General features: G+C 47.0%; 2 protein-coding genes and 1 pseudogene across 2 annotated transcripts; 1 reads left to right on the top strand and 2 right to left on the bottom strand.

The window, feature by feature from the left end:
• Positions 1 to 3,619: 3,619 nt before the first annotated feature.
• Positions 3,620 to 14,306, bottom strand: LOC137305407 (uncharacterized). Its single transcript, XM_067974237.1, has 6 exons — positions 14,221 to 14,306; positions 11,077 to 11,129; positions 9,659 to 9,723; positions 7,705 to 7,861; positions 4,423 to 4,586; positions 3,620 to 3,877 (listed from the first exon to the last, which is right to left on the bottom strand). The coding sequence occupies exons 1-6, from the start codon at positions 14,304 to 14,306 to the stop codon at positions 3,620 to 3,622; spliced, it is 783 nt and encodes a 260-aa protein (XP_067830338.1).
• A 2,431-nt stretch (positions 14,307 to 16,737) lies between these two features.
• Positions 16,738 to 17,748, bottom strand: LOC137305329 (insulin pseudogene; annotated as a pseudogene).
• A 3,381-nt stretch (positions 17,749 to 21,129) lies between these two features.
• Positions 21,130 to 21,707, top strand: LOC137305406 (achaete-scute homolog 1-like). Its single transcript, XM_067974236.1, has one exon. The coding sequence runs from the start codon at positions 21,183 to 21,185 to the stop codon at positions 21,705 to 21,707; it is 525 nt and encodes a 174-aa protein (XP_067830337.1). The 5' UTR covers positions 21,130 to 21,182.
• Positions 21,708 to 26,410: the final 4,703 nt, after the last annotated feature.

Genomic DNA, 26,410 nt, shown 5'->3' with positions numbered 1-26,410 from the left:
TCGCACGCAGCTAGTGCATATCCGTGATTGGTGCACCAACTGTGATTGACAGAGGAAAGAACTCGCATTTATATAGCGCCTTTCACAACCTCAGGACATCCCAAAGCGTTTTACAGCCAATGAAGTACTTTTGAAGTGTAGTCACTGTTGTAATGTAGGAGACACAGCAGCCAATTTGCACGTAGCAAGGTCCCACAAACAGCAATGAGATAGTGACCAGATAATCTGTTTGTTTAGTGGCGTTGGTTGAGGGATAAATATTAGCCTCAGACACCAGGGAGAACTCTCCTGCTCTTCGAATAGCGCTGTGGGATCTTTTACATCCACCTGAGAGGGCAGACGTGGGCCTCAATTTAACGTCTCATCTGAAAGACGGCACACTCCGACAGTGCAGCACTCCCTCAGTACTGCACTTGGAGTGTCAGCCTAGATTTTGTGCACAAGTCTCTGGATTGGGACTTGAACCCACGACCTTCTGACTCAGAGGCGAGAGTGCTACCAACTGAATCACAGTTGACACTTAGATTCATGGATAGGAGTCCTGTGGTGGCTTGGGGCCTGGCAAAATGAGTCTTTTAGTGTCTGATTTACCGCTTCGAGATTTCCCACATGGTCCACTCGAGATGACAGACTGTCCAGTTTGAAACGGGACAGGAGTGGACCCCAGGGGTGGGTTAACCTGGGTGCTGGGATTTGAAACAGCTGGATTTGCAGCTGCATTTTAATGGACTGCTCAAATTTAACCTATTAGATCAAATGAAGATTTTTGGAAGGGTTCAGGTCCTGCAGATGAAGTGAGCCAGATGTTCCCCTTTCTGAAATCTCTCGGGAGCTGCGGAACCCTATTCTGACCCACTTCGGATCAGCTTTCCCGGTTCTCAACTGAGGTTACGAACCACTACAATCTCAGCTGTGGAAGTAGCTTGGGCTGCTATAATTAGCCTCAGCATCCTTACAACATCCTTGGACGAGACCGGACATGTTTGCACAGTTCCCAAGTCGGACTGAACTGGTACATTTTGCTATCAGTCATTGACCAATTGAAAATACGCCAAGTTTTGACAAAAAACAAAACAAGCCAAGAGTTTGCACAAACGATCCTGGTGAAAATACAACAAAATAAAAATTGGGAAATGCAGCAAGCAGGACATTAACTCCTAGACCCGCGGAGGACATTTCTGTGATCCTTACATCAAGTTCTTTCATAAAGCTCGTATCCTAACTCGCACCAAGTCCCATTCACCCATCACCCTTGTGCTCGCTGACCCACACTGGCTCCTGGTCCAGCAACTCCTCGAATTTAAAATTCTCATCCTTGTGTTCCAATCCCTCCATGGCCTCAACCCTCCTTATCTCTGTAACCTCCTTCAGCCCTACAACCCTCCAAGATCTCTGCGTTCCTCCAAACTCAAGCCACTTGTGCATCTCCCATTCCCTTTGCCCCTCCATTGGTGGACGTGTCTCCAGCTGCCTAGACCCTAAGCTCTGGAATTCCCTCCCTAAACCTCTCCGCCTCACTACCTCTCTCTCCTCCTTTAAGACGCTCCTTAAAACCTACTCTTTGACCACCTGTCCTAATGTCTCCTTATTAGCTTGGTGTCAAATTTTGTCTGATTACGCTCCTGTGAATAGCCGTGGGATGTTTTACTAAGTCAAAAGCGCTGTATAAAAGTAAGTTGTTTTGATGGGGGAGGGTGCTTCAATTTTCTACCTTCATCTCTTGAAGACACTGACTTTTACTGGGATCCAATTCCAGGTGCACTTGCCATCCTCCAGGACCTTGCCCCAGTGACCATTTTTCATGTGAGCCTGGACATTGAGTGTTGGCTGGGTCTTTGACTGTGGGGGGATCACCGCTGCACCCGATCCTGTCCAGGATCCAGTCTTCAGGCACACACACTTCCCAACAAAGGTCACTGAATAGTGATCGAGTATTTCCCTCATTCTTTGGTTAACCAAAGTTGGGAGGAACAGGTGACTTTGGGCCTATGGTTCCCAAAATTCTCCACCACTGGGGTTTTCCTCATGTCATGTCTGGGTCTGTTGGAGACTCATTGATAAGGATTGATTGCTATAATTGGTCAACAACTCCATTATCGTTGTATCATGTGATTACCAGAATGGTAGAAGGTGAACTAGATGGACATTGGTCTTTTCTCATCCAGAGATTCCTATGTTCCTTAACCATGTGAACCAATGACAGCCTGACAAGAACCAGAGGGTTGAAGTTCTGACATTATCTCCTCCTGGTGCCTGTAGACCAAGTCCTAATGGAGAACTTCACCCTAACTGTCTGCCTCCCACGCATCACAGTGCAAATTAAATAGAAAACACCTAAAGCAGCCATCTTATTTTTCCAAGTTTCCTTCCACTCTTTCCTGAAAGTGTTAACTCGGAGAAGTGTGCTATACACTGGGTGTGGTATACAGAGAGGTCCTTTATGCAGAAAGATGTGTTATACACCAGGTGGTTTATACAGAGTGTGTTATACACTAGATGTGGTAAATGGACAGATGTATTCTACTGGGAGGTGTTTATACATGGGGCATGTTATATACAGGGCATGTTATACACAGGGCACGTTATATACAGGGCATATTATACACAGGGCATGTTATACAGAGGGCATTCTATACACAGGGCATGTTATACACGGGGCATGCTATACACAGGGCACGTTATACACAGGACATGTTAGACACTGACTGGTAGTTGACTGTCAATGGTATTAATCTAGTCTCCATGGGGAATTCGCCCATGTAGAGTTGAGCAAGCAGTTTTAAGGCTACAGCAAAATCTTAGGTCAGATCTGCTTCCTCTTTCCTTTTATATAAGCCGACAGTAAGTTGGAAATGTATTAATTACTAGACCAGCTCTCCAACATTCTCATTCACCTGAACCTCAAAATAACTGTTTTGCTAATGTTTAGATGAATGGAGGTGTCGAAGATCGAAGGTGCAGTTTCGGTGTGGACAATGGCTAGATTTGCACAACTATTTTGTGCTGCACACTCTTACAGACACTAGATGGCTGTATTGTGCTATAGAAACAATCTGTGCTACAGTATTGACAAATTGAACTACTGATGTCTACAGGCAGATTTTTAGTACAGTGTTCTGCGGCCATTCTGGCTTCTATTAATACTAATTGGGTCCGCATTTTGGCCTCATTTCCCACCCCCCCGCAAGACCTGCTCACCTTTACTGTGTAGGTGATCACCTCACGAACAATCACCTCTTTAGTAGACAAGCAAGTGGCAGCCGTTGGAGAAATGGGGAGGGTGGGCAGGGAGTGGGCCTCAGCCTCCTCCCAGCTCGCCTTCTAAATGCGTTGAAGCAACCACTTCCCTGAGCCTTTGGGAGCTCAAAAGATTTCTTTGTTGGAAGTGAGGGAGATATTTCGTAAGTTCTTGCAGCAGCGGAAATCCTTCTGAGCATCACGCTTCCCTCTAATTCCGCACCGTCCCTCACATTGTCTCTCCTTTGTTTTTGTGGGGGGTTTTTTTCTTTGCCAGCGTGGCCTTACCGGCTAGTCGCGTGGCCGCATCCTCCTCAAAGGTGAAGGTTCGGCTGGACGGGCACTTAAAACAGTTCGACCCTGCTTGCGCGTTGAGATGGTTTTAGGGCGTCGAAGGGGAGAGCAGTCCCACCTGAGGAAAGGGCGGAGCCGGGCTCAGCCACACCCGGTGCTGGGGCGGGGGCCGCGTCCGCGAGGTGATGTCATCAATGCGCGATGAGGCCCCGTGTTCTCCTGGCCACTCGCGGATCTGGGCCTTGGGCAGGGAAGCAGAACTTGAGCTGTCGAGGTACGTCTCCAGGTGTCCTCCAGGTCCCACAAGATCCTCCCGTTCAATACCAAGCGAGCGTTTTCCCACGATCTGTTTGAACAAAGGGAGGGGAAAAAAGTAAAGAGGACAAAGAGGTTTTTTTAGCAGTTGGTTGACGCTCTGCGGTGTGCGTGTTACAGGATCATGCAGGCTCAGATGGTCCCAGGTTCGATTCCTGGCCTATGTTGTCAGCTAACCTCAGCTAGGCCGGTGGTAGGAAACTTAGTTCCCCTTTACGGTGAGGCACGGGGGGAAAAAAGGTCAGCCAGGATCCCAACTCCATTCGAAGAAGAGTAGGGGAGTTCTCTCCGGTGTCCTGACCAACATTTATCCCCTCAACCAACACCTAAAACATGTTCATTCCGGTCATCATCACGTTGCTGTTTGTGGGATCTTACTGTGCGCAAATTGGCTGCTGCGTTTCCTGCATTAGGACGGTGACTACACTTCAAAAAGTGCTTCATTGGTTGTAAAGAGCTTTGGGACGTCAGGAGGTTCACGAAAGGCACTGTGTAAATGCAAGTCCTTTCTTTCAGGAGAGGAAGGGGAGGCAATTGGACTGGAAGAAAGGAGGTCGGTTTTGCATTGACCCTCACCTTTTGCAGCAATGTCCTGTGTGATGCTGTGGAAGGTGTGGATCTGACTGCCTCTGGCGGGTGTGCGCAGTACGTCTCCAGTATCAGAAGGTCACAGCTACGGAAGCAGCATTCATCCACGATGCCCCGGTTCTGCCTGCTCCGACGTCCAACCACTTTGCTGACTGGGAACCAAGAATGTGGAGCCATTAAACGTATGAGAAGCAAAATAGCCGATCGCTGAAACTGTAGGCATTCAATTTGCCTTTCTTGAATTTTGCACAAATGTTTCCTTTTATCTCATCATTCGAGTAAATTTCATTACATGTAGAAATAAATATTTTCTTTATTTTTGGCGGCCTGAGTTATCATCAAACACTCCCAGGGCAGGTACAGCACGGGTTAGATACAGAGTAAAACCCCTCTACACTGTCCCATCAAACACTACTGGGGCAGGTACAGCATGGATTAGATACAGAGTAAAGCTCCCTCTACACTGTCCCATCAAACACTCCCAGGGCAGGTACAGCACGGGTTAGATACAGAGTAAAGCCCCTCTACACTGTCCCATCAAACACTACTGGGGCAGGTACAGCACGGGTTCGATACAGAGTAAAGCCCCTCTACACTGTCCCATCAAACACTCCCAGGGCAGGTACAGCACGGGTTAGATAAAGAGTAAAGCTCCCTCTACACTGTCCCATCAAACACTCCCAGAGAATGAATTGAATTCTATACAATTTCTGTGAATGGGACAGACACAGTTACAATTGATTTTATGCTTGGATCTGTTAATGTTTTTCTGGAATTAACTGGGATCTTGTCTCCTGTATAGACAAAGTTAATCGCAATAGTGGGGAGTTCAAATCCTAGGGGATACAAGCTACTAATGAAGACATTTGGAGTAAGAAGGGAAGTCAGGCAGAACTTTTCACCACAAGGGTGGTAGAGTTATGGAATAGGCCACCAGGGAAAGGCATTGAAGTGGACCGTGTATAATTGGGTTGGAGAGAGAAGGGATTGAGAGGAATGGTGAGGAGGTGGATTAGTAACGTTGATCTTTGAAAATGGACGGCTGATCAACCTCAAGGTCTTTTTCTGTTCCTAGAAAATTCTCGTTTTTCTGATAGAGGATGATCAGGCAAGGATTTGGAGGGTGTAGATGAGATACCACACAGAGTGTGGCCTGGCCCATTGATGATGCTTTGATTAATATGTCATTTAGCTTTCCATGAAATTCAGTGACCTCCCGAGCTATGGATGAAGCCATGTAAACATGTCCCATTGAACTCACAGCAGGCTAAATACACCCAGTCAGCAACTCCTGGTCCTTGTGCTGGTTACACGTCACGGACTGTAAATACAACTTAGCAAGTGTAAATATAATTTAATGGGAAGTTCTCCCTGGTGTCCTGGCCAATATTCATCCCTCAATCAACATCACTAAAACACATTATCTGGTCATTATCACATTGCTGTTTGTGGGATCTTGCTGTGCACAAATTGGCTGCCGCATTTCCTGCATTGCAACATGACTACACTTCAAAAAGTACTTCATTGACTGTGACACACTTTGAGGTTGTGAAAGGCGCTATATCAATGCAATTTCTTTCTTTCATTCTTTCTTTCCTTCCTTCCTTTCTAAATTGAGTGATGCTGATAAGAGTAGGCCATGTGTTTGGATATTCAGGGCTACCAATACTGCTGTTAGTTACTCTTCCAGTTCAGTTTTATTTTCCTCCTTTGATTTTCTCCACACTTCTCATGAGCATGCTAACTCTAGCTGGGGTATGGCTTTAACAGCACCAGTTATCCTGCAGTACTTCATCCAAATGACCATTCTTCATGGTTAAACCTGGACAGTGATTATCTGCAGGCTGTTAACATAGAATCAAACAGCACAGAAGGAGGCCATTCGGCCCACCGTACCCGTGCCTGCTCTTTGAAAGAGCTATCCAATTAGTCCCACTCCCCCTGCTCTTTCCCCATAGCCCTGCAATGTTTCCTTCTCAAGTATTTATCCAATTCCCTTTTGAAAGTTACTGCTGAATCTGCTTCCACCGCCCTTTCACGCAGCGCATTCCAGATCGTAACAACTCGCTGCGTAAAAATAATTCTCCCCATCTCCCCTCTGGTTCGTTTGTCAATTATCTTAAATCTGTGTCCTCTGGTTACCGACCCTCCTGCCAGTGGAAACAGTCTCTCCCTATCGATTCTTTCAAAACCCTTCATAATTTTGAACTCCTCTATTAAATCTCCCCATAACCTCTCTGCTCTCTGGTGAACAACCCCAGCTTCTCTGGTCTGTTGGGTTATGGGGAGGGGAGGTTGCTACGGCTGAGTTAGCGAGTCTTAGTTAGGGCAGCAGCTGGGGCTGCCGTGGCTGCTGACGTGGACACTGAGTGAGAGAAGAGGGATACTGTCCAAGGGTTCCACCCTAATCACGGTGCTGCAGCCCCTACCGGAGGTGTGGCTGGGCAAGAGTTTGGCTTGGCTGTAATGTCCCCTGCGGTCAGATAGCCTTCTGATACCCACTATGAAGTGCTTTAGCTCAGTTAGTAGCACTCTTGCCCCTATAATTCGTAAGGTTGTGGGTTTAAGCCCCACTGTGGGTGTTGATGTGACACTTCAGTGAGGGACAGAGGTGCCATCCATAAACAACCCCCCACCCTGCTCAGGTGCATGTAAGGGATCCCATGGCATTATTTGAAAAAGAATAGGGAGTTCTTCTGGTGTCCTGGCCAACATTCCTCCCTCAAGCAACACCAACCTTAAACAGATAAAATCCACGGAAGGGGGCCATTCGTCCCATCGAGTTCGCGCCAGCTCTCTGCAAGAGCAATCCAGCTAGTCCCACTCCCCCGCCCCATCCCCGTAGCCCTGCAAATTTTTCCTTTCAAGTACTTACCCAGTTCCCTTTTGAGACCCTGCTGTGGGAAAGGGGGCAGGTGTAGGATCATAATTGCTCTTCAATCTACATCCAGACGTGAAGCCCATTGAACAGGGTGCTCCAGGGGGCATCCAGCAAGAATGGGGTGAAAACCAATGGGAATGGTCAAGTTTTTGGGGTCCCTGGGGGTGGGCAAGATTCAGGGAGCATTGAGATGGTCTGGGTGTGGGCTGTACATAGACCCTCCTCGCCGCGAGCCAGACGGATAAGGGGATCAAAAATATATAGAGAAAGTTGGGATACCTAACTTAAGGACACCCTTTCTTTATTCTGAGTTGAATTGGCACTGCAGGGATGGTTTTAGACCATTATTTGCGTTGTGTGATATTTAAGAATAAAAGGTGCATTCTCACCAAAGTAAAAGCCCCTTTCCGCACAGATGAACTGCAGTGTGTCCACAAGCTCCCCTCCACATAGCGTCTCCTCTATTCGTGCCTCAGATGTCCCTGTGCAAACAGTGAGAGCAAGGAAGATGCACAGTGCCCGCACAGGGCTCCTGGAACCAACTGCCTAGGAAAGGAAAAGAGAATTGCCTCAATTTACTTTTGTCGAGCCCTGTTATCCCGGGTCTCTGTGGAATCATTCAGCTCCGCTCCCCTCAATCTTCCATTCCTCTGACAGTCCACAGGCTTGTAACACCCAATGTTGGCATCACCTAGCCACTTGATTTATCTCATCTTATCTCCAGGTCTTTCAAACCTTGATCCTGCGCCATGGTTCACTAGGGGTTGCCAACCCTCCAGATTTGTCCTGGAGTCTCCAGGAATTGAAGATTAATCTCCAGGACACTGCTGCGAGCAAAACCCAGGAGGAAAATCATAGCGGATATAAAAAAAAAAGTTCTTTTTCATATTCTTTGAACTCTTTTTGTTCATTGGTTATAGAAATATTGGAAATGGGAAAAAAGCTGTTTGACTATGAGGGGTTTGGAGGGATGAGGTCATGTGATGAAACCTCCAGGAATACGTCCAACCGGAGTTGGCAACCCCTACCTTTCTTCTGTACTAAATTATCAATAGGAAAGCTCAGAGGGTGGGACAAAATGGTCATCCATCCCTGCCCTCACTCATTCACTGATGTAGACGTCAGGATAAAAGGAGCATGCTCAGAGCACACTGTGAAGGGCCTCAATATACCAAATTACATTTATATGTGACGCATATCACGGGGGATTTAATCAGGGCAGCTGTGGACTCTGATCAGGAAGTAGGAGAGAAGTTAGGGGAAGTGTTCACAAGTCACAGAGACGCCTTTGTCACCTGAAAGCTCAATTTCGCCATCACTGTCCTCGTCAGCCTCCCCAATCCCACGTAAACTCCAACTCATCCCGAACTCCATGGCCTGTATTCTATTCCAAACAAAGTCCCTCCTCACTCCTGTGGAATTCTCTACCACAGAAGGCTGTGGAGGCCAAGTCACTGAATATATTTAAGAAGGAGCTAGATAGATTTCTGGACATAAAAGGCATCAAGGGGTATGGAGGGAGAGCGGGAATATGGTATTGAGATGGAGGATCAGCCATGATCATATTGAATGGCGGAGCAGGCTCGAAGGGCCGAATGGCCTACTCCTGCTCCTATTTTCTATGTTTCTATGTTTCTCACCTATCATGGCTGTCCTTGCCACTATCCAGCGACTCCCCGTTCCCCTGTTTATCAACTTCCAAATCCTTGTAGAATCATAGAAAGGTTACAGCAGAGAAGGAGGCCGTTCGGCCCATCGAGTTCGTGCCGGCTCTCTGCAAGAGTAATCCAGCTAGTCCCACTCCCCCGCCTTATCCCCGTAGCCCTGCAAATTTTTCCTTTCAACTACTTACCCAGTTCCCTTTTGAAGGACATTGTCCGTGTCTTCAGATCCCACCACGCTCTCGGTCCACCTTACCTCTACAATCTTCTGCAATCCTGTGTCCCAGTTCCCACCCTCTGCTCTTCTGCCCATCCCTTCACTCTGCTCCACCATCAATGGCCGAGTCTTCAGCCATCGCATTCCTGCGTTCTGGAATTCTCTTTCTGAGCCCCTTTGCCTCGCTACCTCGCTATCTCCACCTTCAAAAGCTACCTCAAAACATATTAAGTGCCCTTTGTTACAATGGGGCAGTCTCTGTACACCCCAATCTGTTAGAACATTAAGGTACTTCTCAATAGGGTTGCCAACTCTGGTTGGACATATTCCAGGAGGTGTCATCACATGACCTCCTGCCTCCAACCGTCCCGGCCCCACACTCTCGCCATTGGTCACCGAAATGTCCAACCTCGCAGCATCCCACCTTCCCACGGCCAATTGGGAAGCGAATAGATTCATCATTACCTGATTGGATGATTCTTGACTGTCAGTCGAACAGCTTTTTTCTCCCATGTCCAATATTTTTATAACTAGTAAACAAAAGCGTTCAGAGGAAATTTTAAAAGAGCACCATTTTTTATTGCCCCTATGATTTCTCTCCCGGGTTTTTGCCTGTAGCAGTGTCCTGGAGATTAGTCTTTAGTTCCTGGAGACTCCAGGCCAGTCCTGGAGGGTTGGCAATCCAACTTCTCAATCTCGTGGGACAACTTGAAACAGAAGGGTAAGCTCAGCATTCCCAGTGCAGAGGTGCGCCTGAAGGGAGTGCGGGGCGGAGACTGAGTTACAATACCTTAGCGCTAATTCTTGGACTTATATTCCTTTTGAGCATGGCTCCCTAATGAATTTATCCTTTAACCAATGCTTTATTGTAAGACAGTCACTCTTAGAGTTACTGTGCACAGTTCTGTTCTCCATATTACAAAAAGGATATAGAGGCACTGGAGAAGGTGCAAAAAATATTTGCAAGGATGAGACCAGAACTGAGAGGTTATAACTATCAGGAAAGACTGTAAAAGAGAAGGCTGAGAGGTGACCTGATAGAGGTCTTTAAAATTATAGCTGGGTTTGATAACGGTAGCCATGGAGAAGATGTTTCCACTTGTGGGGGAGACCAAAACTAGGAGCCCTAAATGTAAGATAGTCACCAATAAATCCAATAAGGAATTCAGGAGAAAATTCTTTACCCAGAGAGTGACTAGAATGTGGAACTCACTACCACATGGAATAGCATAGATGCATTTAAGGGGAAACTAGATAAGTACATGAGGGGGAAAGGAATAGAAGGATATGCTGATAGGGTGAGATGAAGTAGGGTTGGAGGAGGCTTGTGTGGAGCATAAACACTGGCATAGACCAGTTGGGCCGAATGGCCTGTTTTTGTGCTGTAAATTCTATGTAATTCTATGTAGTCAGCATACACTCCAGTATTAAGGGAATAATAAGGGTACTTTACACTAGCATGATGCAGGATGAAGGGTGTTCAGTTCCTATGCGACAATAACTTGCAAGGTCCTGGTAGCTTTTAATGCCTAACCTCTTCAGACAGCCCTCACTGTCTGCAGAACCAACAATGAAGCACACTGATATAACATTACAGTCTGCGCCAACAACACAAGGCTGTGGAATTAACCCACTGAGTGCTGAGTGCCCCGAGAGGAACAGAGAAATGTCCAAGCTTCTCGCGGGCCATCCAACAAACACTGGGAGAGCTAGTTGGTCAATAGGTTTGAAGGAAGCCTTAAGCGTTTTCTGACACAAACCACGAGTGCTCAGCAGAATAATCCTTCTTAAAAATCTCCCTCCCCTCCCTCCCCTATCTCTCTTCCCTCCTCTCCTGAAGGCACTGACTCTTGCATGGGTAGAGTTTCATGGGTAGACGTTACCTCCAGTCATATAGATCTCGAGGATGAGTTCTCGGAAAGGACATAAAGAGAAGCTGTCAAATGGATAATGAGATAATGAGAGGGTCACCAGGGAAATAGTGAAATGGGGTTTTATCAAAGAGATAGTGAAGGGATAGTTATCGTGGTTTCCGACATAACAAAATAATTCATTGGCTGTGAAGCGCTTTGGGACACCCTGGGGATGTGAAAGGTGCTATATAAATGCAAGTTCTTTAATTATTTTGTATCTATTTTCTGTTTTTGTTTCAGATTTCCAACATTTGCAGTTCTTTTAATCCATCCGACACACAGTGGATACAATATTTATACTGTGCCAGTCTATTGAGATTACTTATGCTGGAAATGTGGAAAAACGCAGTCTCTAAGCGGCTAATGTGACAAAGCAAATAAACTGAAAACAATCTTTTTGGAATATAACCCCTCCATGCCGAAAAATCCTCCCCAATAAACCCCCTAAAAACACCTCCACTCTAAATATGATCCCCACCTCAAAAATACCCCCAACCAAATATGTCCCCACACTGAATATAACTACCAGCCTGCAAATAACCCTCACCTGCAATGTAATCTCCCTGATGTAACCTCCACCCTGTATATAACCCCCACCCTCAATATAACCCCCACCCTGAATGTAATTTCCACCCTGAATATACCCCCCTCCCCAATATGACCCTCACACCGAACATAACTCCGGCTCCCCATGTTCCCAATGCAACCCCCACCTTCAATGTAATCACACCCCACCATAACTCTCACCCCACTATAGCTGCCCCCTTTGACTATAACCCCTAGCTCAGTTGGTAGCACTCTCACCTCTGAGTTAGAAGGGCATGGGTTCATAGCCCCACTGCAGAGACATGAGCACATAGTCCAGGCTGACACTGAGGGAGTGCTACACTGTCGGAGGTGCTGTCTTTTGGGTGAGAGGAGGCTCCTGGCTGCCCTCTCAGGTGGGTCTTACAGATCTGATGGCTGTATTGACAGGAGAGTAGGGGGGGTTTTCCCTAGTGTCCTATCCAACAAACCTCCCTCAACCAATACCACTAAAAAACAGATTAACTGGTCTCTCCATCTCATCACTGTTTATGGGAGCTTGCTGTGCACAAAATGCTACTGCGTTTACCTATGTAACAACAGCCCCAGCGGGGAAAGATGAGGAGAATTTCTTTTTGCACAGCGAGTTGCTATGATCTGGAACGCACTGCCTGAAAGGGTGGTGGAAGCAGATTCAATAATAACTTTCAATAGGGAATGGGATAAATGCTTGAAAAGGGAAATACTTGCAGGGCAATGGGGAAAGAGCAAGGGTGTGGGACTAATTGGATAGCTCTTTCAAAGGGCCAGCACAGGCATGAAGGGCCGAATTGCCTCCTTCTGTGCTGTATGATCCCGTGAATGTATTTCATACTGTGAGATGTGGTGTAGAAACATGAGCCTTTTCTTTGTAAAGGTTCGAAGGCGGTGAAATCTCTGCAGTGACATTCTGAAAGAAATTGCCAGAAACTCTGAGAAATCGAAGTTACCTTAAAGGGGTGCTTCCCACTGAAAGGAGAGGCCTGGAGGTTCTCAATGAAGCTGAGGGCATCACGCCTTCCCATTATCGAGCAGCTTTGGTGTAACCAGGCACTGACCAAGGAAAGCTCCACGCTGCAGCAGAGTCCCAAAATGACACAGAGTTAATAACTGCAGCAACGTTATCAAGCTCTGTTGGGAGGACTTTGCTCTGCTGAGGTTGCCAGTTACTCTGGGCCTGTGTGTGTGTGAGGGAGGGGCTGGGCGAGGGCAGAGTTGACTGCAGTACAGTTGCCATCAGCAAACGGTCAAATCAGTACACTACTTACATAGAATTACAGCACAGAAACAGGCCATTCGGCCCAACTGGTCTATGCTGGTGTTTATGCTCCTCGCGAGCCTCCTCCCTCCCTACTTCATCTCACCCTATCAGCATTACCTTTTATTCCTTTCTCCCTCAGGTTCTAATCTAGCTTCCCTTACATGCATCGATGCTATTCACTATGGGAGCAAGTTCCACATTCTCATCACTCTCTGGGTAAAGAAGTTTCTCCTGAATTCCCAATTGGATTTATTAGTGACTATCTTATATTTATGGTCCCTAGTTTTGGATTCCCCCACATTTTCTCTACGTCTACTCTATCGAACCCCTTCATAATTTAAAGACCTCTATCAGGTTACCCCCTCAGCCTTCTCTTTGCTTCTGTTTGCAGTTTGCTCCCCTCCTAGGCTGAAGTGGCAGCTTCTTGCTGGGGAGCAGTTCCATGGTCGCGGGCTGTCCTCTGCTGGCTGGACTGGGCCATTCATCCGGGGTGTGTGTGTGAGTGTGTGTCTGTGTGAGTGTGTGTGTCTGTGTTTGTGCGTGTGTGTGATGTGTATGTGTGTCTATATCTGTGTGTGTGTCTGTGTGTGTGTGATGGTGTGTGTTGTCTGTGTGTGTGTGTGTTGTGTGTGTGTGATGGTGTGTGTTGTGTGTGTGTCTGTGTGTGTGTGTGTGTGATGGTGTGTATGTCTGTGTTGTGTGTGTGTGATGCTGTGTGTGTGTGTCTGTGTGTGTGTGTCTGTGTGTGTGTGTGTCTGTGTGTGTGTTGTGTGTGTGTGTGTTGTGTCTGTGTGTGTGTATCTGTGTGTGTGTGTGTCTGTGTGTGTGTTGTGTGTGTGTGTGTGTGTTGTGTCTGTGTGTGTGTATCTGTGTGTGTGTGTGTCTGTGTGTGTGTTGTGTGTGTGTGTGTGTATCTGTGTCTGTGTCTGTGTGTGTGTGTGTCTGTGTGTGTGTCTGTGTGTGTTGTGTCTGTGTGTGTGTGTGTGTGTGTGTCTGTGTGTGTGTCTGTGTGTGTGTCTGTGTGTGTGTATCTGTGTGTGTGTCTGTGTGTGTGTCTGTGTCTGTGTGTGTGTGTATCTGTGTGTGTGTGTGTGTGTGTTGTGTCTGTGTGTGTTGTGTCTGTCTGTGTGTGTGTGTGTGTGTGTGTGAGACGGTGTCAGCAGCTTGTTCAACCACAGGAGGCACCGTGTAGCTGTTCAGGAGTGGGGACCCTGGCTGAGTTTCTTTCTTCCTCTGAATGCTAGCGACACTCAGGCCAATAGTCGGCCCCCTGTCTGAAATCAGCTAACTCAACGCCGACCACGTTTTGAACCTGGGATATTCCAGGTTTGTGGTTTGTGAAGATATTCCCATCCTTGTTTTCAAATCCCTCCATGGCCCTCGCCCCCTCCCTATCTCTGTAACCTCCTCCAGCCCTACAACCCTCCGAGATCTCTGCACTCCCCCAGTTCTTGTCTCTTGCGCATCCTCGATTTTCATCGCTCCACCATTGGCGGCCGTGCCTTCAGCTGCCTGGGCCCTAAGCTCTGGAATTCCCTCCCTAAACCTCTCCACCTCTCTCTCCTCCTTTAAGACGTTCCTTAAAACCTAACTCTTTGACCAAGCTTTTGGTCACCTGTCCTAATGTCTCCTTATGTGGCTCGGTGTGAAATTTTGTTTGATAATTGCTCCTGTGAAGCACCTTGGGACGTTTTACTATATTAATGGCGCTATATAAATGCAATTCTTGTTGTTGTTGTAGTAGTAGTATATGCCCAGTGCACTGGCCCAGTGAGCTGTGTATTTACACATTTCGATCTGCAGTGACAGCCATTTATTCAGTGACCTTGCTCCACAAATCAACCTTTAACTCTCTAATTTGTTTAACTTGTGGAATTCTGATCACTTTAAAATCCGTTCATTAGTTAAATCCCAAAAATATCCAACCAGTTGGTGTCTTGTAATTATGCAAAAAGTTCTTTAACAGTGTTAGTAGGGGTCATAGAAACTCTTACAGTGCAGGGTGTGTTATAGAGAGTATCACACTACGGGGTACGTTAAGACAGTGTTATAGAGTGGGCTGTGTTATAGAGAGTGTTATAATGTGGGGTGTGTTATAGCGAGTTATAATGTGGGGTGTGTTATAGAGAGTTATAATGTGAGGTGTGTTATAGGGAGTTATAATGTGGGGTGTGTTATAGCGAGTTATAATGTGAGGTGTGTTATAGAGAGTTATAATGTGAGGTGTGTTATAGAGAGTTATAATGTGAGGTGTGTTATAGAGAGTTATAATGTGAGGTGTGTTATAGCGAGTTATAATGTGAGGTGTGTTATAGAGAGTTATAATGTGGGGTGTGTTATAGAGAGTTATAATGTGGGGTGTGTTATAGAGAGTTATAATGTGGGGTGTGTTATAGAGAGTTATAATGTGAGGTGTGTTATAGCGAGTTATAATGTGGGGTGTGTTATAGCGAGTTATAATGTGGTGTGTGTTATAGCGAGTTATAATGTGGGGTGTGTTATAGCGAGTTATAATGTGGGGTGTGTTATAGAGAGTTATAATGTGGGGTGTGTTATAGAGAGTTATAATGTGGGGTGTGTTATAGGGAGTTATAATGTGAGGTGTGTTATAGAGAGTTATAATGTGGGGTGTGTTATAGAGAGTTATAATGTGGGGTGTGTTATAGAGAGTTATAATGTGAGGTGTGCTATAGCGAGTTATAATGTGAGGTGTGTTATAGAGAGTTATAATGTGAGGTGTGTTATAGAGAGTTATAATGTGAGGTGTGTTGTGTTATGAGGAGTTATAATGTGGGGTGTGTTACAGGGAGTTATAATGTGGGGTGTGTTACAGGGAGTTATAATGTGGGGTGTGTTACAGGGAGTTATAATGTGGGGTGTGTTACAGGGAGTTATAATGTGGGGTGTCTTGTGTTATGAGGAGTTATAATGTGGGGTGTGTTATGAGGAGTTATAATGTGGGGTGTGTTACAGGGAGTTATAATGTGGGGTGTCTTGTGTTATGAGGGTGCCTACAGCGCCTTTCACGAACCTCAAGACATCCCAAAGCGCTTCACAGCCAACAAAGTACTTTTGAAGTGTAGTCGTTATTGTAATGTAGGAAACGCGGCAGTCAATTTGAGCATAGCAAGATCCCACAAACAGCAATGAAATAAATGATCAGATAAACTATTTTAGTGCTGTTGGTTGAGGGATAAATATTGGCCAGGACACTGGGGAGAACCCCCTTGCTCTTCTTCGAAATAGTGCCATGGGATCTTTTACGTCCACCTGAGAGGGCAGACGGGGCCTCGGTTTAACGTCTACATCTGAAAGACGGCACCTCAGCACTCCCTCAGCACTGGTATTAGGAGCGTCTGCCTAGATTTTGTGTTCAAGTCCCAGGAGTGGAGCTTGAACCCATGACCGAGAGGCGAGTGTGCTACCCACAGAGCCACGGTTGATGCAAGTAAATCATTTTACAGTCTTAAAGGTTTCCTTGTGGGCCAGGAGGAGTAGGATGGGAACAAATTGGAATGTCGTCAATGGGGCAGCTGCCTCTGGGGGGCACCGTCAGCTCCTTAAATTATTGATGTGGGGCCTGAGGCCCAATCTTGGGCGAGCCGCAGGCCTTTCTCTTGGGGCTGTTATGCGCCCCGAAAGCAGGCCGTAACCAATTTTTACCCCAGTACATCCTCCAACATACAATGAGCAACGTCAAGGTCAGAAATTGTTAGTTTGTTATTAATCACTGAAAGGCCAGGCACAGCTCTGTAGGATGCGTTATACAGTTTTATTTTTGTAATTGGGGTACAAGTTCTACACAGGCATGCTGCAGCATCAGTTGCAGTAGAGCTCTAGGTCACTGAGGGAGCACGAACGGTCACAACACTGCTCCACAATTCCCCTCTTCACCTTCATCTCCTTCATCTCCTCCACACTCCTGGCGAAGGGGATCTGCAGGCCATTGCTGAACTCTACTGGTTCATTGCTGAAGAAGCCTGTAAAATAGAGACACGTGTTAGAGGGTGATCGTTGACCTTTGATAACAACAACAAGAAGTTGCATTTATATACCATCTTTACAGTAATGAAACATCCCGAGGCGCTTCACAGGAGCGATTATCAAACAAAATTTGACACCGAGCCACATAAGGAGATATTAGGACAGGTGACCAAAAGCTTGGTCAAAGAGGTAGGTTTTAAAGAGCGTCTTAAAGGCAGAGAGAGAGGTAGTGAGGCGGAGAGGTTCAGGGAGGGAATTCCAGATTTTAGGGCAGCTGAAGGCACGGCCGCCAATGGTGGGGCGAAGGAAATCGGGGATGTGCAGGAGGCCAGAATTGGAGGAGCGCAGAGATCTCGGAGGGTTGTAGGGCTGGAGGAGGGTTACAGAGATAGGGAGGGGGCGAGGCCATGGAGGGATTTGAAAACAAGGATGAGAATTTTAAATTCGAGGCGTTGCCAGACCGGGAGCCAATGTAGGTCAGCGAGCACAGGGGGTGATGGGTGAACGGGACTTGGTGCGAGTTAGGATACGGGGCAGCTGAGTTTTGGATGAGCTCAAGCTTACAGAGGGTGGAAGAAGGGAGGACCGGCCAGGAGAACATTGGAATAGTTGAGTCTAGAGGCATGGCTGAGGTTAGACTCACGGAGTGCCTGCTGGAGATTTTGCCCTCTTTTCCCTGGCTTGAAGTAGAATCCTCTGTCCTCGCACACAAAGCGGAGAGATTCTAATAACTCAGTTCCACACAGGCGCCATGTGGTGTCCCCTTCCGTCCCCATTGCTTGGACCCATACGGCCAGAAGGAGAAGAGGCAAGACTTTGCTCCAGGGAGCCATTGCTAGGAGAAACTGTCAGTACCTGTTCAAACAGGAAAAGAAACTCTTTGTCAGTTGAGAACTAATCCTTTGCAAACAATAAATACAGTCGGTAAAATCTTTAAAGTAAAATGTTCATGCGCCAAATTCGTTGGAGTTTTACAAAACTTGTCTCAATTATATTTAAGCGTACACTGTTGATCTTTCACCTCTGAACCTGGGGTCAAATCCAACCCAGAATGAGGGTGGAAGATCTCTCTCTGGTGGAGGCTAGATTCATGCAAGTGAGTTAAAATCTACCCATTCTCCTCAGGGGACCAATTACACCCCAGAGAGTCAGGGATAACTAGGCCATCCCTCTGGTGCAGAACAGGCAGTGTTGTACGGTTCGACATCACCTGGGAGACCTGGGTTCCAATTCAGCCCATACTGACTGGATGAAGATCTCCTCTCTCTGAAAGCAGCGTGTTGGGTCCCCAAGTGAGATGTGTTGAGACGTCCCCTGTGTAGATGCCAGCGGACGCAAGCCCATAGCAACAAATAAACGGCAAACAGATTTAGCACGAGTTACACGGCAGACGGAAACCCTACCTGATCAGCGCACGGGCTGGCGGTGCCAAAATCTGTAACCCAGCACAGTGGAGTCTCCAGCCGGATTGACCGCGTGCGCAACTGTAGAGAGATGAAGGTACTTAGTGGATGCTTTTATACAGAGGACAAGGAGCACTGCCATTTGTCTAGAGGGAGGAAAAGCACAGTCACTGCCCTTATTAATTGAACAAGACACATTAACCATTTCATAGTTGACTGTTGCGATTTGAAAGGAAAAGCACGAAGCTGGAAAATTGTTTCACTTTTTAAGCACTGCTGTACGTTGGGTTTTCTGTGTTGTAGTTTCTGTGCCAGCCAATGTGATCTTCAGCTATAAAAAGAAGATCTTTTTTAGCTTTTAAAGACAAAGGTTTTGTTATTGTAATATTTGTAACATCTCATGCTCTAGTGGGAGGTCGAAAGTGATCCTTCCATTAGATCTATCATCAGAGGTTGAAATTTGTTTGAAATGTTATTGGGTGCAAACATATAAACATACAGTGGATCAGACTGCACACAGATGTTCAAATATGAAAGAAAAATAAAGAACTTGCATTTATATAGCGCCTTTCACAACCTCAAGACATCACAAAATGCTTTATAGCCAATGAAGTATTGTCACTGTTGTAATGTAGGAAACACAGAAGCCAATTTGCACACAGCAAGATCCCACAAACAGCAACGTGATGATGACCAGATAATCTGTTGTAGTGATGTTGGTTGAGGGATAAATATTGGTTAGGATACCAGTGAGATATGAGATCTTTTACGTCCACCTGAGAGGGCAGACGGGGCATTGGTTTAACCTCTCATCTGAAAGACAGCACCTCTGGCAGTGCAGCGCTCCCTCAGTATTGCACTGGGAGAGTCAGCCTGGATTATGTGCTCAAGTCTCTGGGGTGGGACTTGAAACCACAATTTTCTGACTCAGAGACAAGAGTGCTCCTCACTGAGCCACGGCTGAATATATATATTATGCAAGAGACAGGCGAGCAGGATTCATATGATCCAATCAGCAGGGGAGTAACATTTGAGTCTGAGAAGATCCTTAACAATTTCCCAACACACAAACATTCAAATAAACCCACTTTGAACTTTGGATCAACAAACACTGCCGGCTTCTTTGATTTAAAACGGAGCAAAGCAATTTAAAGATGGGAGATGTGTCCCAGCACAGTGAGTTAACCAAAACCTCAGTACAATTTCTCCAATGCATCAAAATATCACTTTAATCTCCAACAACTGTAAACCAACTCTAATTGGTGCACAATTATGGGCAGTTCTGTGTTGTGGATTGACATCCAATGGAAACCAGGTTCAGAATCATTATGATTAGGATCCATATTGGCATCAGAGAGAGGAGATCTTTATCTCTTGTGTCTCAGCATATTTCAATCCATACCGCAGAGGTGGAAAGATAGTGTCGAAGCAAGATTCCACTAAATAGTGAGGCACGTTATTCCCTCCGTCTGGGATGGACAAGAGCCCAAATCACTTGCATAAAACAGAGCCAGCCTTTGGAGCATTCCCACCTCTGAGTCAGAAAGTGCAGTGTTCAAACCCTCGCTCCAGACGGTCCCGGCAAGTGGAGACCGGAGCTCCAGACGGTCCAGGCGAGTGGAGATCGGAGCTCCAGACGGTCCTGGTGAGTGGAGACCGGAGCTCCAGACGGTCCTGGTGAGTGGAGACCGGAGCTCCAGACGGTCCTGGTGAGTGGAGACCGGAGCTCCAGACGGTCCTGGTGAGTGGAGACCGGAGCTCCAGACGGTCCTGGCGAGTGGAGACCGGAGCTCCAGACGGTCCTGGTGAGTGGAGACCGGAGCTCCAGACGGTCCTGGTGAGTGGGGACCGGAGCTCCAGACGGTCCTGGTGAGTGGAGACCGGAGCTCCGACTCTGAATTCTGGGTTGATGTCCAGTGGGATTCTTTCCTCTGGTGGGTGTGGGGGCCCATAAAACCCTCCCCCCGCCCCCCCCCCCCAGCCCCGGTATAGGACTAACCCCCCGCTATCAGCTGGTACAGAGATGGTTACAGCCATGGAAGGAGTGTTGTCAGACTGTTGATCAGCCTGCGAATCCTCCCACTACTTCACACTATTCTCCAAAATGGAAGAGTGTGAAGATATGAGTGTGGATAAAAGAACACATCAAGAAAGGCCTGCATTCATATAGTGTGACCTCAGGACGTCCCAAAGCACCTTACAGCCAATTTAGTCACTGTAGTGTTGTTGTAATGTAAGAAACACAGCAGCCAATTTGTGCACAGCAAGATCCCACAAACAGCAATGTGATAATGACCAGATCATCTGTTTTTAGTGATGTTGGTTGAGGGATAAATATTGGCCCAGGACACTGGGGAGAACTCCCCTGCTCTTCTTCAAAATAGTGCCATGGGATCTTTTACGTTCACCCGAGAGGGCAGACAGGGCTTCGGTTTAATGTCTCATCTGAAAGACGGCACCTCCAACAGTGCAGCACTCCCTCAGTACTGCACTGGGACTATGTGCTCAAGCCCCTGGAGTGGGATTCGAACCCACGACCTTTCGACTCAGAGGCGAGAAAGTTCGACCCACTGAGGCACAGCTGACACCTGAAGCGAAAGGGAGAGCAAGCACGTCGAGGGTTAACAGCAAGCCTGTGGCTGGAGGGAGGATTTTGCTGACTAATTGAGTTGTGACTGACAGGGCGAATGCTGAGGGCTGAATGGGACGGGCAGGTCCCGACTGGCCGAGAGAGGGTGCAGATCTCGTTGTCAAAATCAGGCTCTCATTCCAGGAAGATCTCAGCTGCGACCTGGCTGCGTGGCAGTAACGCGCAGTTAGAATCTCACTCGGGAATCCTGACTCTCTGCAAAGTTGGGGGGCGCATGGAACTCCCGGACATGACCCTGGCGTTGGTGGTGGCAGAGGGGGAGCCTGGCGCTGGTGGGCATGGGGACGCCCAGAGCGGCAGGAAGGGGAGGGAGAGATCGACCGCCCTCCCGCAGTATCGTCAGGGCCGAGGCGCCGGCGGGTCCCCGTCCCGGCCGGCCGGCTGCGGCAGCAACTTCCCCAACTCCACCGCCCGGCGCAACGAGAGGGAGCGCAACCGCGTCAAGCTGGTCAACCTGGGCTTCGCCAACCTGAAGCGGCACGTGCCCCAGCGCGGCCCCAGCAAGAGAATGAGCAAAGTGGACACCCTGCGGTCGGCGGTCGAGTACATCCGAGGGCTGGAGGTCCTGCTCCGGGAACAGGGCTCAGGGGGCTCCGACCGGTTCCCCAGCTCCGCCGCAGACCGAGGCTCCCTCTCCGACTCTCCCCCCTCCTCCTACTCCTCCGAGGACACTTCCTGCGATTCACTCTACTCCGAGCAGGAATTCACGGCGTACAAAGACTGGCTGGGGATAGAATGACAAGGTGAGGTCCCTCTCGATTAAAACTCCCTCCCACTACTAAAAAAAAGCAAAGGATTATTGAGATGCAGGTTTGAGACCCACCGATCTAGACGCCCCCCCCCCAAGGTTGAATAGGGTTGGGGAGAAGACAAGTTTAATCAGGAAGTTGTGGTTAGGTTTTAAAAGAAAGAACTTGCATTTATGCAGCACCTTTCACGACCTCAGGATGTCCTAAAGTGCTTCACAGCCGATGATGTACTTTTTGAAGTGTAGTCACTGTTGTAATGTAGGAAACGCGGCAGCCAATTTGCGCACAGCAAGATCCCACAAACAGCAATAAAGCAATCTGTTTTAGTGCTGTTGGTTGAGGGATAAATAGTGGCCAGGACACCGGGGAGAACTCCCCTGCTCTTCTTCAAAATAGCACCATGGGATCTTTTACGTCCACCTGAGAGGGCAGACGGGGCCTCGGTTTAAATCCCCATCCCAGAGGACAGCACCTCCGACAGTGCAGCACTCCCTCAGTACTGCACTGGGAGTATCAGCCTGGATTATGTGCTCAAGTCTCTGTAGTGGGACTTTGAACTCACGACCTTCATCAATCAGAGGCAAGCAGGCTACCAACAGCTGACACCTAAAACTACCTGTAAATTGTAGGAGGGAGGGAGGACTGAGAGAGGTGATGAGTCCCACAGCTCTGAGTTCCTATGAAAGTATGCGTTAGAGTCGGAGACACTCGGTGGGATTCATTTTTTAATTTTGACGCAGTAAGAATACAGATTGATGCTTAACATGGTGAATCAGATTTAAACGTAAGAGGCTGACTGCACCATCCCAGCGGGGAGCTGCTCTCGCAGGGGTCGTGGGTCGGAGAATCAGGGTTAGTGTGTTGTGACCCCTGGCACCAATCTCGACTTCTGTGCTGGAAGCGAATGATTGCATATCACACCCAAGGATAAAAGGCTCAGTAGAATAGGGTCGATAGAGAGAAACTAGCTCCTCCGGTGGGAGAGACCAGAACAAGGGGGCATAACCTTAGAATTAGAGCCTGGCTGTTCAGGGGTGATGTCAGGAAACACTTCTTCACACAAAGGGGAGTGGAAATCTGGAACTCTCTCCCCCCAAAAAGCTGTTGAGGCTGGGGGGTCAATTGAAAATTTCAAAACTGAGTTTGATATATTTTTGTTGGGTAAGGGTATTAAGGGTTACAGAACCAAGGCAGGTAAATGGAGTTAAGATACAGGTCAGCTGCGATCTAATTGAATGGCGGAACAGGCTCGAGGGGCTGAATGGCCTCCTCCTGTCTCTACGTTCCTAAAACACCACAGGACAGGTACACATTGTCAGCCCACTACAGATCGCACAAATGTGGGAATTGCTGCTCAATGTGTTCGCCTCTAATTCCTCTCTCTGCTATTTAAACAGAGGCACTCACTGGTTTATTCTAAGCATCTGTACCATAAATATCCTTCACAGTAACTCCCAAATTCGGGTCTGGTGTCAGGCAGTGGGTTGATGCATTTCTCAGAGCCTTGGATTTAAATTGAGCCCGATGTATTTCAAAGCAGTCTGATTTAGGCACCGTCGGTGATATTATCCACCTGTATGAACACTTAACCCACTTATACTCAGTTCCCCCCGTGTACTGTACTGTGGGTTAACGGCTGTGTTACAAAACACATGGAGGAACTTCTAATACCCAAATGTTAAGTATTTGCACAGATCAGAACCTGTATTTATATATGTGTGCTGTATCTCCTAGAGAGTGCAGGGAGATGAGTCATAAATACTGTGTAATTGGATAGAACTTAGTGAAGCTTTGACGAGGAAATCAACAGTTAGTGTGGGAAGGAAGTCCAAGATACAGTAAACTTTCATGGACTCTGGTTGGAATGGGACTGATGGGCTCCAGAACTTGTATTATGTTCTGTGACGCTGTCTGACTTTCTCATCTTTAGAGTTGCCTTCATAGGAACAAAGGAACAGGAGGCCATTCAGCCCCTCGAGCCTGTTCCGCCATTCGATTAAATCACGGCTGTCGATCTCAGTCTTGAAATTTTCAATTGACCCCCCATCTCAACAGCTTTTTGGGGGAGAGAGTTCCAGATTCCCACTCCCCTTTGTGTGAAGAAGTGTTCCATGAGATCACCCCTGAACGGCCTAGCTCTAATTTTAAGGTTCTGCCCCCTTGTTCTAGACTCTCCCACCAGAGGAAATAGTTTCTCTCTATCCACCCTATCAAATCCTTTAATCATCTTAAACACCTCAATTAGATCACCCCTATATCTTGTATTCTCGAGGGAATACAAGCCTTATCTCTGCAACCTGTCTTCATAATTTAACCCTTTTAGCCCCGGCATCATTCTGGTGAATCTGTGCTGCACCCCCTCTTGGGATGCGGTGCCCAGAAGTGAACGCAATATCTCCAGATGGGGTCTAACCAGAGTTTTATGCAACTGTAGCACAACTTCCACCGTTTGTATTCTAGTCAGGACAGGGTAGGGCTCGTGATTGTCCGCCAAGGTCGAATATCTGTTTACGCTACCTGGCCTCTCACGTCCTCTCAGGTGAGATACCAGAAAGTTGAGCACCCAAGAGAAAATTGAACAAAAGAACACGGAGACTATGCAATGAACATAAATGGCCAGCAAATTCGTGCACCGATGTGTTCAGGATATGGGTTTATTTTGATAATTCTCCACAACCCTTGACTCTTAACCTATCATCAGGTTTGAGCTCTGCTCTTTGTGAAGGAATTTGAATATAGTGACAGCACTATTCTGGAACCCATTCAAATCAGTAGTTTGGGATTCCAGGAACTGGTGTGTGGGTTTGAATTGGTGCCAATCTTGTACAAAAGATTCCATTCTGTGATTTCAAGGAACCTCCTGCACACTTCTGAAAACTATTTGTTCGCATGTAAACACTCTCAATTTTCACACTTGCACAACTATTCTTACAGCTGTTATAGTAACACAAGAAGGATATCGGAGAGGACGTAAATCCTGAAGTTGTTGAGAGCGAGATTAAATACCAACAACTTGCATTTATACTGCACCTTTAGCAGTAAAACGTCCCAAGGCGCTTCACAGGAGCGTTACCATAGAATCATAGAAAGTTATGGCACAGAAGGAGGCCATTCGGCCCATCATGTCCGTGCCTGCTGAAAAAGAGCTATCCTGCTTAATCCCACTTTCCAGCACTTGGTCCGTAGCCCTGTAGGTTACAGCACTTCAAGTGCACATCCAAGTACTTTTTAAATGAGTTGAGGGTTTCTGCCTCTACCACCCTTTCAGGCAGAGAGTTCCAGACCCCCACCACACTGGGTGAAAACATTTCTCTTCAGCTTCCACCTAATCCTTCTACCAATTACTTTAAATCTATGCCTCCTTGTCACTGACCCCTCTGCTAAGGGAAATAGGTCCTTCCTATCCTCTCTATCTAGTTCCGTCATAATTTTATATACCTCAATTAAATCTCCCCTCAGCCTCCTCTGTTCCAAAGAAAACAACCCCAGCATATGCCCAATCTTTTCTCATAACTAAAATTCTCCAGCCCTGGCAACATCCTCGTAAATCTCTTCTGTACCCTCTCTAGTACAATCACATCTTTCCTGTAATGTGGTGACCAGAACTGTACGCAGTACTCAAGCTGTGGCCTAACTAGTGTTTTATACAGTTCTAGCATAACCTCCCTGCTCTTTCTTCTATGCCTCGGCTAATAAAGGAAAGTATCCCATCAGAGCCTCTGCTATTTCCTCCCTGGCTTCTCTTAACAGCCTGGGATACATTTCATCCGGGCCTGGCGATTTATCTACTTTCAAAGATGCTAAACCCCTTAATACTTCCTCTCTCACTATGTTTATCCCATCCACTATTTCACACTCCTCCTCCTTAACTACAATCTCTACATCGTCCCTCTCTTTTGTGAAGACAGACACAAAGTATTCATTAAGAACCACACCCACATCTTCCACCTCCACACACAGGTTACCTTTTTGGTCTCTAATAGGCCCGACTCTTTCCTTAGTTATCCTCTTGCTCTTTATGTATTTATAAAACATTTTTGGGTTTTCCTTAATTTTACTTCCCAGTATTTTTTCATGCCCTCTCTTTGCTTTCCTAATTTCCTTTTTAATTTCACCCCTGCATTTTCTAGACTCCTCGAGGCTTTCTGCAGTATTGAGCTCTTGGTGTCTGACATAAGCTTCCCTTTTTTGCCTTATCTTACCCTGTATGCTCCATGTCACCCGGGAGCTCTAGATTTGGCAGTCCCACCCTTTTTCTTTGTGGGAACATGTTTACTCTGAACCCCTTGAATCTCCCCCTTGAACGCCTCCCACTGCTCTGACACTGATTTACCTTCAAGTAGCTGTTTCCAGTCCACTTTTGCTGAATCACTTCTCAGCTTAGTAAAATTGGCCTTTCCCCAATTGAGAACTTTTACTCCTGTTCTACCTGTGTCCTTTTCCATAACTATGCTAAATCTAACTGAATTATGATCACTGCCACCAAAATGCTCTCCCACCGATACTCCTTCCACCTGCCCAGCTTCATCCCCTAAAACTAAATCCAGAACTGCCCCCTCTCTTGTTGGGCTTGCTACGTACTGGCTAAAAAAGTTCTCTTGAATGCAATTTAAAAATTCTGCACAAATTCTACCTTTTGCACTGATTGTATCCCAGTTAATATTAGGGTAGTTGAAATCCCCTACTATTACTT

This window comes from Heptranchias perlo, chromosome 40 (assembly GCF_035084215.1).
Source record: "Heptranchias perlo isolate sHepPer1 chromosome 40, sHepPer1.hap1, whole genome shotgun sequence".
Lineage (NCBI taxonomy): Eukaryota > Metazoa > Chordata > Chondrichthyes > Hexanchiformes > Hexanchidae > Heptranchias > Heptranchias perlo.
Note: the sequence above shows the minus strand (reverse complement) of the source record. Positions and strands in the feature narration are given on the sequence as shown.